This window comes from Phalacrocorax aristotelis, chromosome 1 (assembly GCF_949628215.1).
Source record: "Phalacrocorax aristotelis chromosome 1, bGulAri2.1, whole genome shotgun sequence".
Lineage (NCBI taxonomy): Eukaryota > Metazoa > Chordata > Aves > Suliformes > Phalacrocoracidae > Phalacrocorax > Phalacrocorax aristotelis.
Genome location: NC_134276.1, coordinates 156488153 through 156514058, shown reverse-complemented (window position 1 = coordinate 156514058; position 25906 = coordinate 156488153). Strand labels below are relative to the sequence as shown.

The following is a 25906-nucleotide window of genomic DNA, read 5'->3' as shown; positions in this document are numbered from 1 at the left end:
ATGCAAAGAAATAGATTGGTGAAAATGAAAAGTAAATGTGTTTTCTTGTCTGTCTTTCTTACTTTCTTGTACTTGCAACATTTAGGATTTCTTCCACAATACACTTGTGACAAAGTTACTGTTAATTTACTACCATTTCTGGCTATGGATACCACTCGGTGGGAAAAAGCTTGCATCCTGGATAGACAAGAACATGAAAAGCATAACAGTGAAAAAAAGAGACTGACGTGTTCCAACAAGCACCTGCCACTGTGTAGGGAGGTTTACTTAGAGACCGCAAATCTGTAGCCAAATAATTGGATGTGGAGAGTTATCACTGTCATGAAGGATGCTCTTTGGGATTGCTCTGCTTTCCTATAGCCTTGCAATAGCTGGAGTCTGCTTCTGTGGCATGCATTTATTTCTGTTTCTCAAAACATACCAACAATCTGAATATCTATCGTAGCTTTGTCCTCCAAGTTCTCTACTTCCACTTTCATGTTATATTCTCCAGAGTGGCTCCTTTCTGCCTTTCGGATGAAGATGATAGTGTCATTTTCAGTGTTGCGGATGTTGATTTGGTTCTTGTCAATGGGAGAACCATTTTTCTGCCATGATACTTTTGCCCTTGGTCTTCCCTGTAAGAAGACAAGAAACAATTTGTGTATGGTTTTGGGAGAGAAAAGCGTGGAAGAGAAAACAGGTTTATTCCCCATTTTTCCCAAATGGGAAATAAAAAATGTCCTGAAAGAAAGCAAGAATTCTTTTTTAAATCATACAGCATTTGAGAAGCAGTCATATTAATTCATCTAAAATGCAGCTTTCTTTCTTTTTTTTTTTTTTTTTGCTTCCAGGGGACTGAAAATATCTGAAAACTCTGGCTAAAGTGGACAATTAACTTTCTGGCTAAATTTGACAATTAATTTCCAGTTTTCTAAAAAAAGAAAGGAGAAAAAAACAGAAAATGCAGAGCAAAAAGTTTCACCATTTGGAAGTGCCCACATTCTCTACACTGCCACTGAAAGAGGAAAATAGCAGCCTAAACCTCCAGGGATCCCAAACTCTCTTCTTTCATTGCAAAGGCAGTTGGAATAGTTGTTAGGTATGCTGGATTGACGTCTCCTGAGTGCCATTTTATGGGCCTAGTAGTGCCCTATTTAGGTACTTAAATCAGAGTGAATTCCACCTACTTTACCATGGGATTTGCCTTCCAGAGGCAAACAATTTGCAGATGCTGCCTGAAGAGGGTAATCTCACACCTTTTTCAATGTCTTATCTTAAAGAATAACCATAGAATATTCCTTTAATTTCTCAAGAGCAGTACATATTGCAGTGTATTGCTGATCAAGCTTTTATTAGGCTTTTAACAGCCTTATAGAAGCTGGATTATGCCCACCCATTCTTTAGGTGTGCAGCGATGAAACAGAAATTAATTCTGCCCTATCCTTGTATTCAGAAGAATAAGGCCCCTGCCGGTAGAGAGGAAGTCACTGTTGTAAAAGGTATGGGAATGAAGGTTAACATGATGCTGTGGGAAAATGTGTCCTATATCCGTGGAAAGAGCCGTGTTATAGCTGTGATCTCAAGGATTTAAAAGTTGCAGCTTCTATAGGAGACAGTGAAACTCTGCCTGCTCTTCCCCTCCCTTTTTTTTCTCTCAAGAAAAAAATGAAATGCGACAGTCCCACCTTTGATACCGTATCTAACTACTGCCCGTGTAACCATTTTGCATTGTGCTAGCAATTATCTCACATGTAATGTCTACTGGGAGGATTTATAAGTGTCCTTTGGATGACAGATGACAAATGAGCCTGTCTAAGCTAGTTACCCAATTTATTAATTGGTTTAACATGATTTCTTTGAGATGTCAAAGCAAAAGCTTTCAAGCATCTGTGTGCATCTGTGTGCTTCCACATCTGCTTAAGTTAACTCACTGGCTGACCAAAGTTACACAGAAAGAAGTTAAAAAGCAGCAATACAAGAAAAAGTAGTGTTTTCCTACCAGTGTTTTTAGTTCTTACCTGGAAAGGAATAACGAGATTCACAGTTTCTCCAACTCTTCGAGTATAGGTTTGTTTTAAGTGTCTTGGTAGACGAATCTTTGGAGGTTCTGAAAAAAAGCCAAAAGCTTATCTTCTTTTCTGACTTAGGCAGTACTGGTGGGCATCAGTACAAATAAGAGACTCTGTGGTCTCCAATTCCCAGAAGTGACTAATGAGTGAGGTATCTTAAATTTCTTGGTCCCACAGTTACATTTGGTGCACCATCAGTTTTTGTAACACCAAATGTTATAGTGGTAGAAATAGGTGAGAAACTTAGTACAACTCAAAAAAAAGCAACATCGAGTTCAAGTTCTGCAGAAACAAAGCCTTGAAAGGCTGAGCAATAAAGACTCAGAAATTAAAGAGTTATAAGGAATTACACATATTTTTAAAGACCATTTCATGATTTCTAACCACTGCACAATGGCTTTGAAAGGCCATATCATCAGTTTCCAAGAAGTATTAGCCTTAAAAAAAGCAAACTAAATATAGAAACAGAACGCATTTGTGGGTGAGCGTAGGCAGGAGGATCTTACCTATCACTTCCTTGACTAAAATAGGCTGTGGGTGGTACCTGGGCTCACTTTCACCAGCAGCATTCACAGCTTTTACTCTCACAAGGATTTTCGAGCCAGTCGGCAGGCCATTGATAGTAAACCTCGTTTTGTCTGTCAGCTCCGGGTTAGCCACGATCCATTCATCAGCTAGTTTACGGAAAAGAGAAGGGGAGGACAAATCGAAAGAATAGGGGATTATAAATACATCTCCTGCAGAGATGGGGAAAATTACAGAACAGTAATAGGTTCATTATATTCTGATGAATATCTCTGGTTTGTTTTTTTTAATTATGCTATAACATGATATTGATTTACTTTAATCATATGTAGGAAAAATAATTCAAACATTTAAGGGTTTCTGCTTATTATATATTTATAATTAGAGAAATAAATGTTTTTAGTATGTGTCCATAATTTAATTTTCAGAGAAAAAACTGATTAGTCTTTAAATTCAGCTGATAGATAACAAGGGTGACATAGACTATATTTCCAAATGCACTCGTCATTGCTCTAACAGCTTCCTTGGAGAGAAATGGGTTTTGTAATTAATTTCAATAATATCACAGTTAGACCAGTACTGAGTACACTTGAAACTACCACTGAGACTGCAGGGATGAGAGAAATACAGAATATTTACAAATTGCAATGAAATGCCACCTCTCCTGGTGCCTTTAAGAATGTGTCAGAATTATTCATGTAATTACAGCATTCTTGGATTTTTTTATCCTACCCCTAGGCAGTCGCATGTAATCCATAGAGTGATGGAAGCACTACAGTCTTTCAGAAAAGCTTCAACTACAAATGATACTTTCTTTTCCACTCTGTTCTCTAAGCAGATCACTTTAACACTGCTGGCACCTTGACATTTGGAAGTCAGATTTATGCAGTGGCAAGTCAGTATCAATACCTTCCACATCTTATAAAGGTAGATAGCATTTTAATATTGGCACAGAAGACAAGAGAACTGTTATAAGGTAGGGAGCTTTGCAGACTTAGTGCACAATACTGTGGTACATTTTCATAACTGTGGGTCTTACTTTTAGGAATTAAGTTCTCCTTCAAGCTGCTTCTTTCAGCTTCTAGCAGAAGAGGATTGCAATCAGTGACTGTTTCCCAAACACCTCCCCCTCCCCTTATACACAGACTACAGCAAATTCTGTAGACTGTGACCCCTAAAATTCACTCTCAGAAATTTATCTTTACTTTTATGAAGAGAGTTTTTCTTTCATTAAAGAAGATTTATATCCTTTGTTGAATACTGTACCTTCCGGGTTAAAAGGTGGCTCCACCAATTCCTCAGACAGATCTGTCGATATACCTTGTGAGAATCCATCTTTAAAATTAATCAGAGACACCCACTTTCACACAGATGGAGCATTTTGTCAGTGGTTAGCAATTCCTGTTAGTAAGTATGCAAAGATAGATGCTGGGCTTTAAAGATTTAGAGGACCTGTATTTACGGAGACTGCAGGGAGGAAAGAGATGGGAAGAGGGTGGCTAGATCAAAGAACAGTTATGCATGATGCTCACAGGAAAGCTAAAGGATAAAGGAGAAGAGGAAATAAGGTTGTTTTTTCCCTTTGGGCCTGACATAGCCCTGGAAAGATGAAAAGAAAGAGACAAAAGGAACATTTGGAAGAGAGAAAAATGAAACAAAATGATGATGGGAGAAAGTGTAGGAGGAGAAGAAAACACATCATAGAAGAGAGAAGAAATTCAGAGAAGAATTCTGAGTAAGAGACAGAAAAAGAGAAGTCTTGGAAAAAAAGCTTGGGGAAACAGAGGAAGATAACACATTTAGCTAAAGGCAACATAGAAAGAAAATTAAAGAAGGCCAAAACAATGGATGATGACAGATATGATGTAATCACTAAGGCTTTATTTCTTGGACAAAGCTATGACTGCCCTGGATTTCCTGGAATCCTGGACTTGGCTATTTTCAGGATAGTAAAAACACTATTCTAGTAGTTGTGTGTAGTCCTGGATGGGTACACTGGCAAAGATCTCAGCCAACAGAGACTCTCTGAAGTGCATATTTACTAGTTATGAAAACAGATCATCTACAGGTACAATGGCCCTTTAAAGGCAGATAAACAGTGGCTTAGGGAAAACCAGGGCCAAGCTCTTCAGACTACCCTTGAAATGTCAAACAAGAGCCAGTCAGCAGCATATATTACTAGGAATTGACTTCTCCAGTGTCAACAATATTTGGTGTACTCCACATCACCACAGCAAGAAGTTCAAGTTGGATGCTGTAAACGGGCCCTGGGAAGGGGAGTTCCATATTCACGTTATTCACACCTGTGCAATGCCAGATCCAGCTACTCATGATGAGACTCCACTTCAGTAACATACACAGTGAGATGTCAAAGGTGATACCATAGTTAAGGAAGTCCAAGAGTCCACCATGTTGATTGAGTTATGAGGTTCAGACTAAAGGTAAGTACCAATTTTTGCAAAGCCAAACCAATGCTTATGGTACATGATTCTTCTAAATTATAATTATAGATATTTTGTCTTCCTATTTTCAGATTGTTGTTTCTCCTAATGATTGCTATGGTAAAGAAATCTCAAAAAAAGCCCTCTTTAAGACTGCTTCAGTGACAAAGATGAAAGAATGGAGAAGTTAAAGACAAATGAGTTTACAAACAGATAACTAAAAGAAAAGAACAGCAGAATGAATATAGACAGTCATAAAAAGTACCTTGAAATTAAAAAAGTTATTAAACAGTATAGAAGAAATTAGTTTGAGGCAGAACAGGCACCGAAAGTACTGAAAAAAGGAGGCACTAAGATATTGCAAGAAAGAAAAATAGGACTGTACATAGAGAAAAGGATGTATATTCCAATAACATATCTTTTTTAATTGGTATTTTCTACTAAGCTTGCTTCTTCCTAACGATTTTCATAACATATATACATAAATAATGTCAATTGTATATATATAGATGTATATTCATATATAGGAGGTATATATAGATATACATAAACACTCATAAAGTTATGTAAAATACATTGTACCCGTTGTATTTTAACTGAGGTGGGTAGCAATAAAATGACAGAGTTGACTGCCATTTTGTTGTATCTTCATAGGTTTTAAACCTATCTGAAAGAAAAAATAAAGTATTTGTTCCATTCAACATGTATACAGTGATCTTCTGTCTAGTAGTCCTTAAAAGATCGATTTGGAAGATTCCTCTGAACACCATAGTTTGCATTAGAGTGTATATATTTCTTATCCTCTCTTGTCACCTAATTTGGAAATGACATACTGTAATGTCAATGGTTTTATGACAGTGACATATTACAAACATGTTTAACTTTTCCCCCGCCATCCTACCAATGCTAAACAGAGCATAATATACATCATACGCTGAAGTCCTCACATTGACAGTCCCCTTTATATTCACATACAACTTGCCTGTGCAATGGAAACATAGGAATGCTGCATCTTGATGAAAGACTGCATCCTTACTCATTCTGAGCTGTTCCCGCAGCTCCCTCCCAATATACAAGGAAAACCCTTCCTACCATTCCAGCTGTGTCTGCCTTCAGGTACTCTTCTCCAGACCTCTGAGCTTCTTGCAGTCTGTTCCTGCTCCTTACAGATATTCAGTTCAATACTACAAGATGCTAGGTGCTCCTGAGAAAAGCCAGTGGTTCTTCTTCACTCCCTCTCCCACTCGCCTGAGTGAGAGATGAGGGCACTCTGCTCCTGTGGTATCTGACCACTTTTGTGAACTACTGTTTTCCTGGATTGTCTGAATCTGAAACACGTGACAGTGTGAATGACAAGTTCTGTCCTCTACCTCTTGTCACCAGGCTGTGGACTGCATTTATGAAAAGCTTTCGTTGAAATGCATGCCTTTATGAAAAAAGGTGTCCAACTCATCGCTTGATTTACAGCGCAGTTAAGAGCGGCAGCTAGCAGAGCTGAAGATAACTGTGTCCCATTCATCCAAACACACAACATTGCTGGAGTCCCACATATTGGCATTTGCTCACAGAGGCTGGGTGTTGCACATACCACTCCAGGCTATTTGATACTTACCCAGGAGTTGATGGATTTTACTTTTTGAAAATAGACTTCATTTCATTCCAACTCAGAAGAAAATCTGCTGGAAAATACTAAGTTTCTGCTGCTTGATCACCAAAGACTCTTAGTTGTAAAATATACATTATATTTTCCTAATCCTTGTTATTTTACTCTGATAAGTTTATTCGATTTTGTATGTCTTCGTCTTTCTCATTCAGTTCTGTATAGATTTATGTCTTGGACATAGTTAAAGATCCTGTATCTAACTACACTGAAACATTAGAGAAATTCAATATCCAGACATGAACTTTGCATACCTAGATAACTTTTACAGCCAGCTATTGGAGGGGCTGTCTGTCCTCAGTATTGGGATCTGGCACTAGAAGTAACCAATTAGTAATATGTCAACATAGGGATCACCTCACTGAGGACCTCCTGTCCCTAAAACCCAGCCAACCTGCATGTATTTTGGACCACACTTATAGCCATTCATTATTTCCTATTCATCCATCCATCCATCCATCCACTCCTTACTGCATCAACTCTTAATTTAGCTCAAAAAAAGAGGATATAACGATTAACTCGGTACTCGGTACACTGCAACGGATCATATGGCTTTTGATTTGGATTTCAGATCAGATGTAAGATGGGTTGAACTACAATCAATGGGCAGGATCTGGAATACAAACCAAAGGAAGCCTGAACAAAACCTTGCTGCCCGAGGTTTTCTGACTGATTGGTCTCTGCCTTAAAATGAGAGCACCTGATAGCTGTAGAGAAAAAATGGAGAAAGTCTCACCTACTTTCACTGTGAGTAACATACCACAGTTGTTGTCACTTACTTCCTTCAAAGCAGTATTCTACAACATAGCCATCGAGCCCTGCTGCTCCGATGTGGTCTGGTGGCCTCCATTTCATTGTAACTGAGGTATCAGTCACTCCATCCACTGCTAGGAGAGTTGGTGGACTGGTAACAGCTGAAGCAAGCAGGCAGCAAGGAGAAGGCAGAAAACTGTGTTACAATTAAAGGTTTACATCTATGGTGTGTATTCCTCTAATTTAGCACCATAGGTGACAGGCTAAATCCTGCCTACCAGGCATTTCCCATCATCCCTGACACATCCTTCCCATTTAGGACCAAACTAAGCAGGTACCTTGTCCCATATCTCCTCACAGCCTAACCCAGAGTTAAATTCCTCCTGCTCAGGAGTGAGAAGGACAAAGAGTGGTGGAAGGTAGAGCAGAGAAGTTGTGAGCAACGTAGTCTACAACAGCAGGGATTTTCTGGCAAGAGGAGAACATGCTGTAGCAATAACAGCCACCTTCCTCCTCTGCATCACGGGGGTGCCGTTGAGTGAGGTGGGAACCTTTGCTGGCCTCCAGAACAAGGCACCTTTCTTTTAAAGGGACTTGTGATTGTCACAGTTGTTTGAAAAATCTGCCTCTTTGTATGAAAAGGCCACCAAATTAGTCTGTCACTAGGCGAATGACAAGGCCCTTTAGCTGTTACATTAATATAAAACAGTAAGAGGACATGTAGAATAGTGTAAAGTATGACCTAGCCTCATCTGGATTGTCTGAAAAAGGATATTGAAAATATGTGATCCCTTTCTGCAAAAACCAACCAATACTATAATCCATCGTCTTTATCAATTCTGTAAATTGCCAGTAGTTTGACTCTGTTGACTCAGGAGGTACCTATGGTATGCAAAAATATGGAACTATTCATTTTGGTCCTTAAAATGTATTGATCATAGTATATCAGGCTTACCTATAGCATGTCACTGTTTTATTGTAGTGGGCTATATTTCTCTCTATACATCCTTGTTTCTTATTTATAAAAGACTATAAATCCTTCAGGGATAGACATACCGTTTATGCAGCACCTAATAAAGACACATCCTGAGCAACACAAGTATAACAAGAACTATAGTTATATAATTAGATGACTGTAAAAATGTATCAAGGATAAGTTTCTAAATGCATACCTGTCTCCATGCTCTTGTTTACTTACCTAAAGGAACAAAGGACTTCGAAGGCATGCTTGGTTTGGAAATGCCTATTGCATTAACAGCAAATACACGGACCTCATAAGCAACACCTTCAATCATCTTCTTTGGCTCAAAAGTTGTTTCTTTACACAGTTCAAAATTCAACCTCATCCACCTGGAGCTTTGTTTCTTTTTCCTTTCAATGAAATACCCTATTGACCAAACAAAATTTTATTATACTAAGTGGTGACAAAAAGCTCAATAGTAAAGGGTCTGTTTCCTGACTGGCCAATAGCATTTTTCCTGGATACACCTCAGTATCTCCTTCTAGCCTCAGAGTGGTTTAGGGGTTATTGTTAAATTTTCCCCATTGCAGACTACCTAATAGTCACCCATTTGGCTTTTATGGCCACATACAAGCTTTCTTTGGACTTCACTTACAACACCCCGTACTTAGTTGAGAGTCAAAAGGGCCAGATTCTGCTGGCCTCTGGGCCCCTCTGACCTTCCTCTTGGTTTAGTGTATTAGAAGATATTCCAATTTACTCAGTAAATAATTTCTGAAATCCCTGCTAACATTCAAACAGGCTAACTGTTCAAAGTTTGGAATTATAAGAGGTTGTCTTTCAGGTAGGGGGATTGATAATGTGGCAAAGTACAAAATGACAAATCTCAAAGCTTTAGAAAAACAGGTATCCCATAAAGTCAAAGTTTGGGTGGAACATTCTTACAACTGGATATGCAGAGTACAACTCTCCAGGGCCTGATCTAAACTCTGATCCTATGGCATCCATTATTTGGGGTTTGTTTCTTTTGTCCATATTAAAGCGGCACCACAAATAAAAGTGTGTACCTAAAATGGGTGATCCACCATCATTTGCTGGAGGTTCCCAGGTCATAATGCACCAGTCTTCACCCACCTCAGTCACATTTGGTGCCTGAGGAGGATCAGGGACATCTGTTGTAAACAAAGTAATTATTAAAAGAAAAAAAAACCCACTTTTCTTCTTTTTGCATAGGTTGAAATAAAAAATGTCAAATAAGAAACAAATCTCAATAGTTTTTGAAGTGCAACAGGAATTCCTAATGAGGAGAGAGAGAGAAAGAAGGTCTTTGTGGATCCTGGCAGGTGGTTAGGAAGGGATAAGTGCCAAGGTCTTCAGCGCAGCCAAGACACTTGTGGGGCACTTGAGGGCATGTGGTAAGACAGAGCCCACAGCCACATGGAAAATGGAGAACAGAGTGTTACAGGCACCCTGAGGCAACTGCTTAAGTTCAGCCCTTGCATCATGAGGTGGTAGCAGAGTGATAATTAACTCCTACTTAAATCCCATTCTAAGCTCCTGTGTCCTTCAGTAACACTGGGCCTTAGTATCCTTGCACCTCAATTCCACATCTGAAAAAGGGAAAAACAGAGAAACAGAAGTTTGCTGAGTTACTCCTCACTCAGTGTACTGAAACTAAACTACCAAACTAATCAACAGTTTCATAGCTAGGGAGGGCAACATCTACAGAAGAGAACCTTCAGAGAGAAGAAGAAGAAGTTGTCTCTTGTTGGGGTACAGAAAAGTAGGGTTCTTTGAGAAGCATTTTTTGAAAAGGGCTGTGGTAAAAGACATGGCTCATGTGCACTATTCTACATGACTTACCAACCACTTTTATGTTGATTAGAGCTGTGTCCTCTCCAGCCTCATTCTTTAATGTTATTCTAAAAGGACCTGAATCTTCTCTTTCAGCTGCATCAATGACCAGACAGCTGCTGTCTGGGTATGTTTCTGCCCGTATTCTTCCACTGTCTGTGATCCACTAGGAACCAAAGTAAGCAGAGGGAAAAGTCATATTTTCTGGATTTGAGAATCAAATTGCTCAAAAATCAAAATCCAAATGCAGTACAGGACACTTCATCAAAAATACTGAAGTGACCATAAGAAAAAACACACTAATGCTCAGAATTTCAGTCACCTAACGATCACAAGATAGCAAAATAGCTATGGGACAAATAAATAACTTTAAAATATGTTAATTGTTTAGTACTCAGTCCAGCCATTGTGTCTCAAAGGAAGAGGCAGTAGGCTTACTTGTCCTGTGAGCAAGAACATGCTTTTGTCGACACTACCTGTCATTAACTTAACGGAAAGAAAGTAGTGGATTCTCCCAAAAGTCAGATTGAAATGTAATTCACTCAGTTTAAAGGTCAGAGTGATTGTAACGGTCAGTAATTTGTCCTCACACATTTTAAATGCTGGCACATATTTTGGAGTAAGAGCTCTCCTAGAATAATTCCCTATTTGGACAAGTCCACGGTGGTGATGCTACAATTAATGTTTGAAAAATAGCAGTCAGGGGTTTGATCAGATAGGTCTGATCAGAACATGTTCCAGCTTCCACACACCGCAATGAAAATTTAAATGTGAAAAATATCTTTTTGGTATTAGAGAGACGGGGATTGATCTGTGCAAAGTTTTGCATTGAGACACCAGATGCAAGACACCAATTACTCAGCCTATCGTTTCATTTGAGACTTGACACTCTATCAGAATTTATCATTCATTTTCCAAAGCCAGACCATACCATGGTTTCCTGTCAAAACCTGGCAGCTGTTCTGGGCAGTATGTACAGAAGAAGTAGCAATTTGGTAGATTTTCACTAGTTTTCATCTGAGTCTCCTATGTCCTTCTCCTTTACAATTTATTTTTAGCAAAACTGTATCATTAATTTCATTAATTTCATGAAATGAAATTTCACTTCGTTAATTTCAGCCTTTCCTCAAAAAGACCCCACAAAACACTAAATTATATTTATCCATTTTACCCTTCTTTTTTGAGTGAGGAGAGATTTTTAGATAAAATGCATCTCCTTCTTATTTTCTGCCATTAAAATCAATTACTTCACAAGGCTAAATGTTACTTTTTTAAGTAAAAGTCCCCTTATTAAGCTAAAGAAATGTCTATAATGACAATGTACCTTGTCCCCTTTACTCCACATGACTTTTGGAGTTGGCTCGCCAGTGATGGGGATCTCAAGTCGTAGCTTGCTTCCTGCCACTACTGTCACAGTGTTACCTTCCCCAAGACCATCCAGGTGGAGTTTAGGAGGATCTGAAAAAGGAGAGATTGTCCAAATTTGCCATGTGGCTGCCACTCTGAGAGTTCAGTGACCTGGTGCAGGTCTGCAACATAGAGAAGCATGCTCTATGTTTTGTATTTTCCTGGTATTTTGGTAGTTAATGTATTTTTTGTTTGGAAGAATATTTGTGAAGACATTTTTTTGGAATAAAATAGTTGTCTGATGAAAAATAAATCATAGCACCATAGAAATTTTGGAATAGTAGGACCATAAAAAAATCTTTCTGAGGCAGAATTGTGCATATTTAGGTAACTTCTGAGAGAGATTTCCCCTAAGTGGCTCTTGAGAATTTCCGTTGCAGGCTTTCTTCAACACTTGGAGTTATCACCCTTCAGACATCACTGTTCTTAGAGTTTAAAAGTTTTCTTAACCCAAAACCTTTTTCTGAAAATGAAATGGTCACCTTCGTTGTACCCCATGTGTCTGGAGAACAACTGTTGAATATCCTCCTACAACTTTTCTTAATGTATTGGAAGGTTATATCTGTAAGCATACCCTCCAGTACCCCTTCCCTCTTGATTCCTCCTCAACCTTCCTAACACAGATATCCCACTTCTTTCAGCTTCAGTTACAAACCATATTTTCTAAGACTGTGGGCATTTATATTGCTCTCCTTTTGACTTCCAAGTCACTGGTTGCAGTTGAAAGCCAGTGAGATATTGCTGTGGGAAGAGTCGATGCCTTGTTTTATTTTTGTTGGAATGACTGGGATCATTAACAAGCCTTCTGTTTTGCTGAGTGAATAAAAACTGACCAGAAACATTTTACTCTCTAGAGATCATCTGATGTATTTAGGGAATATGTACCTACTTAACTTCTCTTTTACCCAACCAAATCACATTTTGAAATGTCAGCAAGCCAATTCTTCAAAGAAGACAACGCTGTATATCTGAAAAGGGGATAGCAGCATGTATTTTACGCAAACTCATAGTAGTGGTTTAGGTTTAGGAATGCAACATCAAGAAGCCTTCCCCAGGAGCTCCCCCAGGCTTGCAAACTATGAGCAGATCCTGAGCACAGGCAAAACACTTTCTGACTAGCTCGCACTTTGCCGAAGCAGCGGGTCTGTTTTCTGTGGTAGATGGCTGCTCAGAGGAAACAAACTGATTGTAATCAAGGGTATTTCGCACTGCTTTTAATTTCCAAAGGTGAGAGAAAGAGATGTTATATATGTCATTGTGCCGTATACTTACCCACAACATGCACTTTGCATGGAATATTAGTATTGTAGGCATCTGGTACAAACATGTATTCACCCTCATCATCAACAGCAGCGCTCGCTATAACAAATCTGTGGATTCTGTAAAAAATGAAAGAGAAATCAATGTAAATTATTTTTGAAGACTGCTTGAAGCTAAGAAAAAAGCTGTGAAAAGTTTAGGATATCTGTGCAAGTGTGTAAAATTACTGACTGAAAATTTTGCTGGCTGCTTAGTGGTATTTTAGCTGATTTGTACAAAATATTATTGAGACACCCACCAAACTAATGTAACTAATTTTAATAATTTTTGTTTGAACACAGAAGTGGAAGAATACAGGAGTGTAATCTTGACACAGGGATTCTGAGCTGCTGCCATTAGATTGTAATTTTGTTGTTCAGGAAGAAATCTTTAGGTGATCTCATTGTGATAATGTTCTGACTTTTGTTAGACCATCGTTTGTGACAGGATCCAATCTACTATTTGTTTGCCAGAATAAAAAAATTGGTGAGGAAAGCATATGATGCTTTTACTACCTAACTGTGTCTTCCAGTATGATTATATTTTTGCTCTCCTATCACTGGCTGTGGCTAAGCTTTGTTGAAGGTAGGACTCACCTCTGTGCCCTTCCTGCTCCCCTTTCCCTCACCTCTTAGACCCTATGGGCCTACATGGGTTGTGGGCAGTTCCTTAACATTATGTCAATCCAAGGGGTCATTGCACAGCTGGCACTTGTCCCTTACTGTGAATTAGCAAGCATTATTGAATCAATGCAATCATTTCATAGCCTGTTTAGGAGCATCTTCACAAGTGCAGTTCCCAGCTGTAAGAATGGTCTGCTAAGCTGAAGTGAAAAGGATGCCGGTTTTGGTTTACCTTTTTTTTTTTTTTTTTTTTTTAAACTGACAAACTTTTGGTGGAAAAGTACGGATTATAAATGCAAAGGAACCTGATATCTCTACACACTTTGCATGGGCAGAGATACATGGTCTGAGTTGACACAAACAGAAGCTATCAGAAAACCAGACATTTTTAATAATGCCTAACAATTTTTTTACCTTACTACTTAATATCCCATACTAACAGCAACAGCAATGTCAAGAAAAATTAATAGCTTGAACTTAAACGGATCAAGCATTTGATTATTGTCCTCCAAAGCCAAAAGACACAAGATGAAAGGGGGCAAGGAGACCAGGATTTTATGATTATAAAAATAAATATTTCTTTGAGGGACAGAGGTTTACTTGATTACCAGATAATTTTCAGTGAAGTAACCCACATATTGGCACATCTCTACAGTGTCATTCCATCAAAAGTCAATTTAATACACAAGAGGCTTACCTTCCTTTGTGATAAAGCTTTACACGGTCACTAGCTTCGACCAGTTGCCCATTTTTGTACCATTTCCCTTCCACATTCTCAGATATCTCACACTTCAGGTGGATTTCCTGTCCAAGTCTCACAGTCTGGTCTTGTAGTGCAAGTGATATCTTCAGTGGTCTCACTTAGGAAAACAGAAGTAGAGATGTTAATGTTAATATCAAACAATAGCTCACGATTCTGTCACGGAGCTACTGCTAGCGATCACAATAGTCTTCAAATAAGAAAAATACCTCAAATAATAAAGTTTTCAAGTCCAAATACCAGTAATATGTACATGTAAGCTACATAGATTAACCTCTTTTCATGCAGTCTGATGCCTTAGAGAGGGTGATCCAAAATACCCATGCCCTGACTGGGGCAACTGCATGGATATTGCCAGTAGAAAAACTAAGCCAAGGAGCACAATCTCAGTGCTGTCCCCTCTCTGGTGTTTAGGTGCTGGATGTAGGGTGCTTCTATCCCCCAGAGTCCAGTAAGAAACTTTCAAAGAAGCGAAAGACCTGTGTCCCCAGACCTATGCACTAGAAGGGATTACAACCTACGTTTCCTGTGACCTAACAGCTATCTAACTGCTCCCAAAGCTCTGCCAGCTGAGCCGAGATAATTTGGAGGCTTACCAAAGTATTCCATCACAAGTGGGGACTGTAGTTCTCAACCTGTTTTTTCAGGCTGGTAGCAAAGGCTGACCGGCCATTAAGCTTAACTTCATACACTACTTGCTCTCATGTTTGCTAAACTGCCATAACTCACCCTACAAATAGCCACAGATATTACTAGCTTTCGTAAAACTTGAGTCTGAGAATTGGTGCCCCAGTTTACTTGCACTTCCTGGAAGATTAGATGCTGTAGACCAAAGTCCAGGCTGAACACACAGTACTACGTGTATGCAGTAAATATCCCTGACTATAATCTGACATAGGAAACAAAGAGTGATGGGAAAGGCAGTGTTTTATAGAAAACCAATTGAAAAATCCTCAAAGCAGGACTAGTTCACTGCTTGTTACTGCAAAGAGCATCTAAAGGAAAGTCACTGTTCTGGAGATCTGCAGCAAAGAAATTGGTATGGAAGTTAAGTCTCCCTTTAAAGCCCCAGGAAAAGGCAAGCAAATTATTTATTTCTGTAAGCTAGTAAACTGTGACATATGAATTCAAGAGCAATGTAGGTGATACTTACAATCAACCGAAAGCTTAGCTTCTGATTGGCCTCCAGTTGTCATCACAGAGTAAGTTGCATTGTCATTTTTTGCTGCTTCTTCTATGATCAAAGTGTGCTTTTTACCCTCAACCTTGATTCGATACCGAGATTTAGGTTCATTGGTAAGTTCTACCCCATTCTTAAACCTAATGGAAAGCAAAGAATGATTCTTTTTCCAATAGATGTCCTGTGCAAATATGACTCCCATAGACTGAAACTTCCAGAGAAGACTTTATAAGTCTTAAGGCACACGAAAAGGTTAAATAAACTCATCCATGAATGTGTAAAGATATTTTGCTGTTGCTGCATTTTTTAATAATGTTTTCTTGACATTTTCTTAACATTTTTCAGGTTTATTGTTATAGAAAAAGCTGTCTACATTTTTGCCAACAATTAAAATATTCTGCGTTTTATTATGAAGGAAAACAGTATCTGTTCAAAGTGTGGCTCACCATTTCACATTTGCATCATCCTCAGACACTTCACAGCTCAGTTCTACTCGTTCACCAACATAGGTACTGGTATCCTCCAGGCCTTTGGTCACCAAAATTGGAGGATCTTTGGAAAGAGAAAATTACAGATTTACAATCTGAGAGAGAAAACTAAGTGAAAGAGGTTTTGAAAATCATGCTTTAGAAGATGAGACTACTTTAAAATTCTAATACCAGTCTCCCTGCAGCTTTTTCTGCCTTAAATCAGAAAAGTGATTGCTCATTAAGATGCTAGTAGGAAATGTGCTGAATAAAAAAAATAACATTTGTTCAGATTAATATCTGCTTTGCATCCCTTTTTACTGACAATTTGTCCACGCAAGTTGACATGAGAAGCTGACACTCCCCTCCTACCTCCCACTGAGCGCCTTCTCATAAAGCTGCACTTTCTTTAGGTCCTATAGCCCATTATAAGCCGACCTGATGACATAATGCAGTGCCCTTTTTGGTTTCATCCATTCCTGCCATCAAAACTCAAGTTTATTTAATAGCAAGAGAATGTACAACAGTTATCCTATGATATTTATAAGGGCAATGGGCTCCATTATTTTAAATAGCTTTCTGAAATATTGGATTTTTATTTTCTCTCACTGTAAGTTTTGTTTTTCTATTTGATTTGTTGTGTATATGTGAGTCATGCCATGAATATTATCAATAAGATTATCAACAATGGGGGAGCAAAAAGGCTGAAGAAATGGCCACCCATTCATAGCTTTTGATAGAGTCTTCCCTTAAATCTGTGCAGATGGAATGAAAATTGCTAGAAGGCCTGGTCTGAGGGAGCTTGAAACAGATCAGGTGGACCAAGAGTATCAGGGTCATCAGGTACCTAAGTGTGGTGTTAGGGAAAGCCAACTCTATGACAAATGAGTCTCCAAAATGGCTTTAAAACTATGAGGGGGACTGCAGCCCCACTAGATCCCAATGCATAGTGTGAAATCAACCATATCCCCATTTCAGGGATTTCACTAAATTACTAAATACAGGGTGAGGAAAAAAATGGTCAGGGAACACTGAAATACAGAGTGATCCTAAGGGCTGCTAATGAACATATAAAAATATACTGAGCCAGGCCCTCCCCGTTAGTTTCTGTTGCAGTCAAAGAAGCCACACTACAGCAGGTGAAATGGGAGCAAGCTGACAGTTACCTCTCACAAACAGTTCCGTGGAGCATTTCTCATCACCAGCTGTTACGTAATAGCGAGCATCATCTGTCATCGTACAATTATTGATGAATAAAATTCGCTGGTTGCCTTTATGCTCAAAAATGTATCTGTTTGAACAGGAATGCAGCAAAGATACATTAGCAAAACTGCTTGACCCCTCTTATTTTATGTAGAAAGTGCTTTAGGGATTATTAGATGTGAAAATTCTGGTTTTTACACAGAACTGGAAAAATTGTCCTGGGAAGCAATTTCCAAGATTCAACAAAACTGTCATAGACTTTTTAGAGTGACAACAAGCATCTTCTGGCTTGTTCCAAAATCCCAGGCTTGGGTGATATGAAAAAATACAAAATTGAGCAGGCTCTAAAGGATGGCAAATAAAGTGGAGTCTGAAACTCTAGATGAGTAAAGATGAAAATAACCAGTAACAGGACACCGTCCTCATTCCAACACTCTTGACATTTTTGTGAAGTATAATAATAGCTGAAGTTAAGAAGTTAATATTATTGGTAGGCCAGATGGCACAAGAGATCAGTAATGGGATATGGGGTTTTGGTAATGGGATATGGAGCCTGTCACCTTTATGTCACCAGTTTAGATCTGCTCCAGGTTTGTAATGACCAAAGCTCATTAGCATCTAACAGCTGCTTCAGCAGCTTGGAAGAAATGCACTAGAGCATTCAATCCAGGTCCTTCTGCTGGAGAGGTATCCACATAGCTGCCTGCAAAACAGTTCTGAAGTGCTCATGGCAGATATAGGGGCTAAAGAAAAGCTACCCTCTTTATTATGCATTTTTGTCAACTATTAGTATTAATTGAAAACCTTCATTGATTTTCACAGCAACAGAATGAAGGAAATCTTTTCCTTTTCTGTAAGAGGGCTTTTTCTAATTACTATTTTTTTCACAGGGCCAAAGGAGAAGGTTGCTAGGGTATTGTGCTGCTGAGCAGCGTCTGAGGGACATTACATTGCCATGCATTACTGGTTACACATCATCATTCCTAACTGTGTCTGACTGTGGAATGGGATTTTCTGCACCCCGTGGTAAGAGCTGGTTGTGCCCACATGAGGGACTGGGCTCAACTTCCAGCCATCGCTCCACCTGTACTGAGGTGTCTGCACCTGAAAAGCCACTTCTTCTAGATAAAGCCAGAGAGTAAACCAATATGCAGGTGATACACATGATGAAGCATCTTGGGTACACTAGACCTGTTGCCCATGACTGAAGTCACTTTGAGCTGAGGCAGGTTGCTCACTTCAGTGTGTTAACCTGGTGGTGGAAGGTGAGACAAACCTCACTTGTCTTTCCTCAGGTGGTTTCTGAGCCACATGGGTAAGTGTGTGATGTTAAACATCTCTTATCAACCAGCTACTGTGGAAAGATTCTGACTTCCTTCAGAGATAGTACTGAGGACAAGAGATTTATTTACCCACAGTGCTTCCCGATTTTTCAAAACCTACAGAGTAGAAAATGGCTATGTGTTTTGTTGAGGACCCTGAATTCTTTTGTCTTGAGACAAAGGAGCCAATCTGCATTAACATTTAGCATACAGTGGACTTTTCCGGGTCATGGGCAATATAACGTCATTTACATACTTTTTACATATAACAAAATTCAGAAATAAAATTAGTGCAACCTGAGCAAAGAGATAGCTCTATGCAATGCACTTGTCAAGGAAGTACGCATGTACCCATTTTATTGCTTACATACAATAAAACCACTTACTTTGCGCTTGGTCGTATTTCTTGGCCATTTTTATACCACTTGAGTTCCACTGTTGGATCTGCTAGCTCCACCATGAACCTCACTTTACCTCCTTTGTCCACCTGATATGCAGGATCAAGACCCTTGGAAAAAGCTGTTGTGGAAGCCAAGTATTATTATAAAAGAAGATCAGAAAATGAGTAAGAATATGAATGCTGAAAAGACATTGCATAAATCTCATCAAAGCTGTAAGAATACCCGCACACAATGTTATGCATCACTCTATATTCTTAGGCTAGTTCACATGAATCAGTTTATTTTACAGCAACATTACAATAAGCGCAAAGCTATGCGGATCTGACTATCCTGATGAAGTTCAGGGTAGTATCACTTCATGACCTTGCAATGTGACTATATTCTGAATAGGATTGGGTAGATGCAGCTTTGACAGCTTGCTTAGAAGTGCTATGTCAGATTAAAATGGTATACAGCTGGTGCCATGGAATCATTTACAATGAATCTGTTACAAAGGCCTTCTCTGTTAGAACCGCCACTCAAGTTAACAGGGAGTTTTAAGCCAAAATTCCTATAGAGATTCCCACTCTCAGAATAAACACATTGGTTTGTCTAAAAGTCAAATTAGCTTTCCTGATTCTTTCTGTAGGTTGCAAGGTGTAGATTGCAGTTCCACTTGTGATAATTGTTACAGCTGCAAAAAATTTACAAAAATATTTGAAGCCAGACAAAAGTTGTCAGTCTGTGAATCCTAATGGGGTTTTTCAAAAAGGTTCTCTGAGATGTATAAAGTTGTTCTGGGCAAGGTAAGGCCACGTTCAACTCAAATATTTCAGAACACTTTAACAGCAACATTTAGATATTGCCAGCCACAAAAGTTAGACCCAGGGGAGCAGATATCTGTGGCTCAAAAATAAATAAATAAATGGTGCCTGAAACGAATTGCTCACAACTAAGTAATCAATTTCTGCTAAGGTTTATATAATGCATATGTCTGATTGCAGGAGACCGAGTATATTGGCACAACATGAGTGGAGTTATTAAGTCTGAAAATGATTTTTATGTATCTTGTTGCAGTCTAAAAGTTTCCAATTTATAATAAAGGTAGTGTGAGGGGAAGAACACCCAACTCTCATCCTGTGACTACTATAGACATTTTCCCAATGTCTAGAGCCCCTCCTACTGTGGGGAAAACCCCATCCACTGAAAAATCCTGATATGGCTGGCAGCTCCATCCTACTCAAAAGGGAACTGGGGAGAGGGTCCAGACAGAACAGTCCCAGGTGCTGAGATACCGCTTTCCCAGTAAAACATTCAGGCACTTCCATATGATGCACCTGGGTAGGGGGCAGCTCCTCCTGCCAGCCACTCAATTCCTGCCCCAGCGTCCAGCTCTAATCCAGACTCCTCGAGGAAGGTGAGAAGTTTCCCTGGGCTTCAACCCCTTTGAGAGTGCCACTGGGTACAGAAACTGCCCCAGTGGCTCCCCCAAAGCCCGTTGACTCCATTTCTCCCTCCCTCAACTGTGGCCAGAATCAGTTATACCAGCAAATGAAAAATATAAACAAAAATTATTGTGTAGTAACAAAAAACATGTTATGATGTGACGTAATGGATAAAGAGAGAGGTTATATCAGGCAGCTGGATTACAGCTGGATTTGTGGAGGATTTCACCTACACAAAAGGGACTCCTCCTGGCAATGAGTAGAACAGCAGATATTGCTTCCAGTTCTGAAGAGCTCTCCAGGGCCAAGCAAATGCCACTAAAGTATAATGAATAGTGTGTTGTGTTTATATATGTGTGCGTACATGTTACGCAACATATACATATATTTTATATACATATATACACATATACTATATTTATGTATGTATTACACCACTCACACTCTTCAGTAAGGTAGATGGGAAAAGACAGGCCTGAACGTCCTCACCCAGCACAGGGTGGAGGGTTTTTAATACAGCTGGGATTTCAGAGTAATGTCAGATTAAGTGCAAAATCAAATTATGAAGAGCAAACAATGTGTTTGGAGTGACTCTATTTTAGAGCAGAAGCTATTAATATTCAGGTCTAATTTCCACACTGTTTGGTCAGGTAGCACCTTTCCACACAGTTGGGGGGACTTTGCTCCAGTTGGAGCTACTGTTTGGCGAAGAGGGAAGGATGCTTTTGGTAAACACTGAATGGGATAAGGTGTTTACACTAACCACAGTGGACCAAAGTAATCTTCTGATTAACTCCTTGCCATAATAAGGCTTGAGTTGTAGCATGCAAGGCCCCTTACATGGAAATGAAGCAAGTTTGGGTTTTTAAGGTGGACACTTATACTTGACTACTGAACATAAAAATATTCTTCCTTATTCATACCTGCACTCTTCTTCACTTCCCTGCGCATGCGCTTCAGACGCTTTAACATGCCTCTCAGGTCAGTGATACCATACTGAAAAGCAATCTTTTCATATTCACTGGGATTTGCGTTCTTCAGGAGCTCCCACACATCTACCTCAGGTTCTTCCTCTTGCTGTTTAATCTCCCTAACAGTAGCAAAATAAAATTATGGAAGAAGAGTTAGCGAGGCTTTATCACACCATAAATAAAGATGGAGCTGAATCTGTGGTGAGGTTAGAAATGTTTTGATCAAATTTTGAAGGCCGCCATCGTATTTTTTTATTTCACTTGGCATGAGTGGAACAGCTCAGAATGACTTTCGCACCTTTACACTCCTTCAAGACTGAATTTGGGTATAAGTTTTAATTTGGCCTTTTCTGATGTAATCAGTTATGAAAGTTTTTATATTGCTTCATTATTTTAAAAAAATACAGTTTGAAAATGTAGTACTATAATAGTATATGGCGTAATCCCACTTAAATCAGTTTTATCTGTTGTAACTTGAGTGGAATCAGTTACAATTTATGATGGCATTGCTGAGATCTGAGACTAATCCATAAATTTCATAATTACATAAAAATGTTTTCAAATCCTGGGCTCCTGAAACTGCCACTAGGGGTGACCAATGAAAGGGCATTGAAATCCAAGGGAATCTGGGCCCGTTTATAGTTACACCAGTGCTTCTCAGAGTTACTTAAAGTTGGCATATGGATAGGAACTGGAGCTTTCCACACCAGCTTGGACTTGGAAGATGGATCTGTTGGCTTCAGTGCTTAAGAGTCTTAAGAGCAGGAATTGTTTTCAGAGGCCTGTGTGAATAGCATTACCTTTATACAGAAGTTTCAATACCATATTTACTATCTGCAACTCCAGGCTAAGACAACCAGCAAAGAGAAGTATAATTATTTCCACAATGGCAGCCATTAAGTGAGGAACAATGGAAGCATCTTAACAAAATGATAATCTTTGAGATTGACAGTTTAGCTCAGAAAAGTAAACTGCTAGAACAATCCAGGAATTGGGGCAGAAATTTTGACATTTTTTCCTGTAAGTTTATTAGGATCAGACCAGGATCATTCTGATTTTATATAGTTGGTCTAATGGAATCAGTACTTTTGAGAACGGAGAGAGAAAATAAACCTTTGGGAAATAAAAATAAGACTGAGTTTTGGAGTGAGGCAGTGTTAGAGCTGAGCTCTGTCAAGTCTGGCAGAGGATTTTCTTTAACATATATGGAAATAGCACTGGGGGCCCCTGAGAATCTCTGCATGGTTGGATGAAGAACCATGGAAAACCATTTTGCTGTTAAATCCACGAGTTTTACTAATTTTTGTAATATGCCAGTGTTATTTTAAACAGGAAAAAAGCTTCTCACTGAGGAGTCTTTGAAATACTAACATTGTTATCTTAGAATTATTGTTAGACAATCTCAGGTATGTAATTTTATGTTTCATTCCTTTTACTTTTATTTGTGCTCATGCTTTCTGGAGGGTGGCTATGTACAGTGACACTAGCGTTTCAGTGAGATTCCTTCTGCATGGCGGCAAGTCGAGATCAGCTTGCAAACATATGTAAAAGCTGACACACCCCATGGGGTGGCATTCTCCTCTCCCAGGGCTGGCCGCTTGCCATGCAATGCGGGTCCGTGCTAAGGAGAGGTACACTCCATGGGAACTGAGATAATGTACCCCTTTAAATCAGGCAGTAGTTGAGAATGAGGATTGGTTAGAGTATCCTGATTTTCAACCAGCTCAAAATAATTAATTCCAGACTCTTTTTCCTCTTGCATAACTGGAGAACAAATTATGACACGGCAAACGAACTTTTTTTCTGAGGCCACAGTAGTTTCTGCTGTGGGTAGTGGGCAAGCAGTGCTTGGTATTTTCTAAACAGATTGACCTCTCTACAAAATTACTCTACAAAATTACTTTCAGGTCTTTTCCCCAAAAACGTGCATTTCATTGAAAGATGTACTTTTAAAAAAAAAAGCACCTAAATGTTTGAGTGTCTTTGAGATCTTGTGCCTTTTGGAATTTCGTGCCATTACTGACCCATTGCATTGACGAAGCATAACCAGTCACAGAGCGGCTTACTGAGATAAGAACTGGTTTGTCTTCCTGCAAGACCAGCACGAAATTAGAAAATAGGCAGTATGTAGATTCTATGCATTTAGGGTTTTTTTTAAAAACATATTTCAAGTATTATGCACTACAGGTGAAAAGTTCTAGCTCTTTTCTTGGTAATATAACCATACAAAAGAGAAGGAATGCACCTGCAACAGTGCCTCTTGAAAAAATTGAAATGAAAAGGTATTTGTCTTCATAAAAATATCCACACTGGGCCTTAACTAGCAATCTTATTCAATTAAGCTCAGAAGTGTGAGGTTGCATTTCAGTGCCTGAAGCAAGGAGATGTTGAAACGATTTGACCAATATTAAATACTGGTGTTTAAAAACTAAGTTTGCTTTGCCCATTAACCACACGATAGGTATACTATGTTTATACGGCTATACAGTATTTATCTTACAAAACATGCAAGTAACTTGTTAGTGAAGTGATAGTGTCTCTTAAACCACATTTCTCTTTCCACAAAAACACCAAGACCTCTTACATGCAACTCTCATGTTGCTAATAAAACACCCCACAGGCAGTCATGAGAACTGTCATGGTAAGTTGTATTAGTATGATAAAAAGTCAAACTGAAGATCCTAATTAGGGATGAGAAGACTAAAAAACCAAAGACCTGGTGGATTTGAATTGGTTCAGGTAATTCTTTCACTGCCTACTTTTACTGTCAGCCTTTCCTCTTTGCTTTAGCTGCTTATAAATACTACCCTCACCACCATAGCCCATGAGCCCATTGTGAACTTTTTATGTAATTAATACTGCAGATTGTGTTTTCCTCTTTCAGAGTAAGTGGTAAATGAGCTAAAGGATTTTTCTTTTCCAGTTCTCTGTGGAGAGTTGCCATTGACTTCCATGGCGTATAAAACTTCTGTGATGAATTTAAAAAAATGACAAATTAACTATCTTGTCTTAACCTGTTAAAAGACTAAACTGGGTTTAAGGTTGAAATAGCTAGAGGCATAACTGTCATAACACCAGATTTTCAAGGCAAACCAGAGAACCATGTACTCAAGTTTTTCTCCATCACGGCATTTAAGTTGAATAAGCCACCATTGAACATTTGTGTGCATATATTGAAACAGAAAGCTATAAAGAATTGATACCAATGTCTGTGGTTTAAAAGCATGATATATGGGTTTTTTTCATATCACAATGCTTATAAAATCAAATTAAGATGTACCCAAAGAGGTAAATTCAACCCTTGAAGTTTTTTACTCTTGCACCAGACTCAATTTTCTGAACTGCTCATCCCTGCGTAGGAAATCCTCTCCCTCTACCTTCCATGCAAACACAAAAGAAATAGCAAGTTAACTAAATGTTATTGGCCTCTTTAAGTTGTGGCTCACTTCTTTCCCAGTGAACTCAAATCTGAGGTTTCTTTTCTGCACATTTAAATTAACTGAACATTTGCATATTATACTAGAATGATAGTTAGAAACATTGAAAAAATGTAAGGTCAGAAAATTCTTAAGAAGTTATTAATGCTACACCTGACTTTTTCTGTGTGCGAACCTAATGGTTTGCAATCCACACCTGCTCACTGCATCACTTGGTTCTCACCTACGTTTCAGGAGACCACTAAAGTCAAGTTCTCCTGCATCGTCTTGTCCATCACCGCTGTTATTAATAGAAAAAGATCAAATCTTTGTTTAATACAGGAAGACTTGGACAACACACATTACAAACGCTCTACATGTCTCATATACTCAACACTTTACAGACACACAAATAATGGTATAAAATCAACACAAACTTGTATTCTTTTTCACACGAATTATGTTTCCTTAGGCACTTGTGAAAAATAACACAAAGGTTTGTATTGCTTGTTATTATACTTCGATGACAAATTTTTGTAACTGCATACATAAATTTGCCCAGATTTGTGTTAGATTTCAGTAACACAAATAAATGTGAGCTAGTCAACACAACAAGCTTTGTTTTTCATTTCCATAGTTTATGTGTATAAAAACAAAGGGCTTGTGCTGATCTTTTGCTACGAATATAAAACAAAGATTTGCGTTGCTGGGTGGTGCTTTTAACAATGCATAGCTGTGTCAAATACTGATTGCAAAGCATTACACTTAAGATTTAACCTTTCTGTAAAGTAAGGGAGAAATCAGTTAAAAAAGAAGAAACGGTACATTGCACATTTTTACAGATGGAATCACAGTCCCCTGAAGGTGCATTTCTTTGTGTAATGTGACCTTAAGCAGTAATATCTTATTATAAAGCACATATAGACAAAATAAATGCCCTTAATAGTTGTAAAAAGTAAGGGCAAAATCCTGCAGATGTTAAGTCAAATGATGCCAATATTTCATCCCAGATTTTGCATGCAAGATTTTATTTAGAAAATCAGAAAATGTTCAGGTGTCTTCATCTGCTTGGCAGAATAGTTATTACATTTTTTTAAAATGTGCTCAGGAAAGGAGTGCACCTTGAATGTAATATATTTTTGCATTTACTCTTTAAATCAAATCCCTCTAAATAAACGCAATTCTGAA

General features: G+C 38.7%; 1 protein-coding gene across 3 annotated transcripts in view; it reads right to left on the bottom strand.

Moving 5' to 3' along the window:
• Positions 1 to 25906, bottom strand: part of MYBPC1 (myosin binding protein C1) — a 79443-nt gene that overhangs the window by 14903 nt on the left and 38634 nt on the right. For 2 of the 3 annotated variants that reach the window (XM_075074747.1, XM_075074738.1), the window contains 16 exons: positions 24963 to 25019; positions 21255 to 21421; positions 18893 to 19025; positions 17148 to 17272; positions 15961 to 16066; positions 15488 to 15654; positions 14272 to 14434; positions 12925 to 13031; positions 11570 to 11703; positions 10255 to 10411; positions 9459 to 9563; positions 8629 to 8817; positions 7457 to 7591; positions 2558 to 2725; positions 2001 to 2089; positions 422 to 617 (listed from right to left, as the gene is read on the bottom strand). In XM_075074747.1, coding sequence (XP_074930848.1) covers positions 422 to 617; positions 2001 to 2089; positions 2558 to 2725; positions 7457 to 7591; positions 8629 to 8817; positions 9459 to 9563; positions 10255 to 10411; positions 11570 to 11703; positions 12925 to 13031; positions 14272 to 14434; positions 15488 to 15654; positions 15961 to 16066; positions 17148 to 17272; positions 18893 to 19025; positions 21255 to 21421; positions 24963 to 25019 — 2198 coding nt within the window. Of the gene's footprint in view, positions 1 to 421; positions 618 to 2000; positions 2090 to 2557; positions 2726 to 3842; positions 3912 to 7303; positions 7385 to 7456; positions 7592 to 8628; positions 8818 to 9458; positions 9564 to 10254; positions 10412 to 11569; positions 11704 to 12924; positions 13032 to 14271; positions 14435 to 15487; positions 15655 to 15960; positions 16067 to 17147; positions 17273 to 18892; positions 19026 to 21254; positions 21422 to 24962; positions 25020 to 25906 lie in introns of all 3 variants that reach the window. The other variant, XM_075074757.1, reaches the window with a different exon arrangement.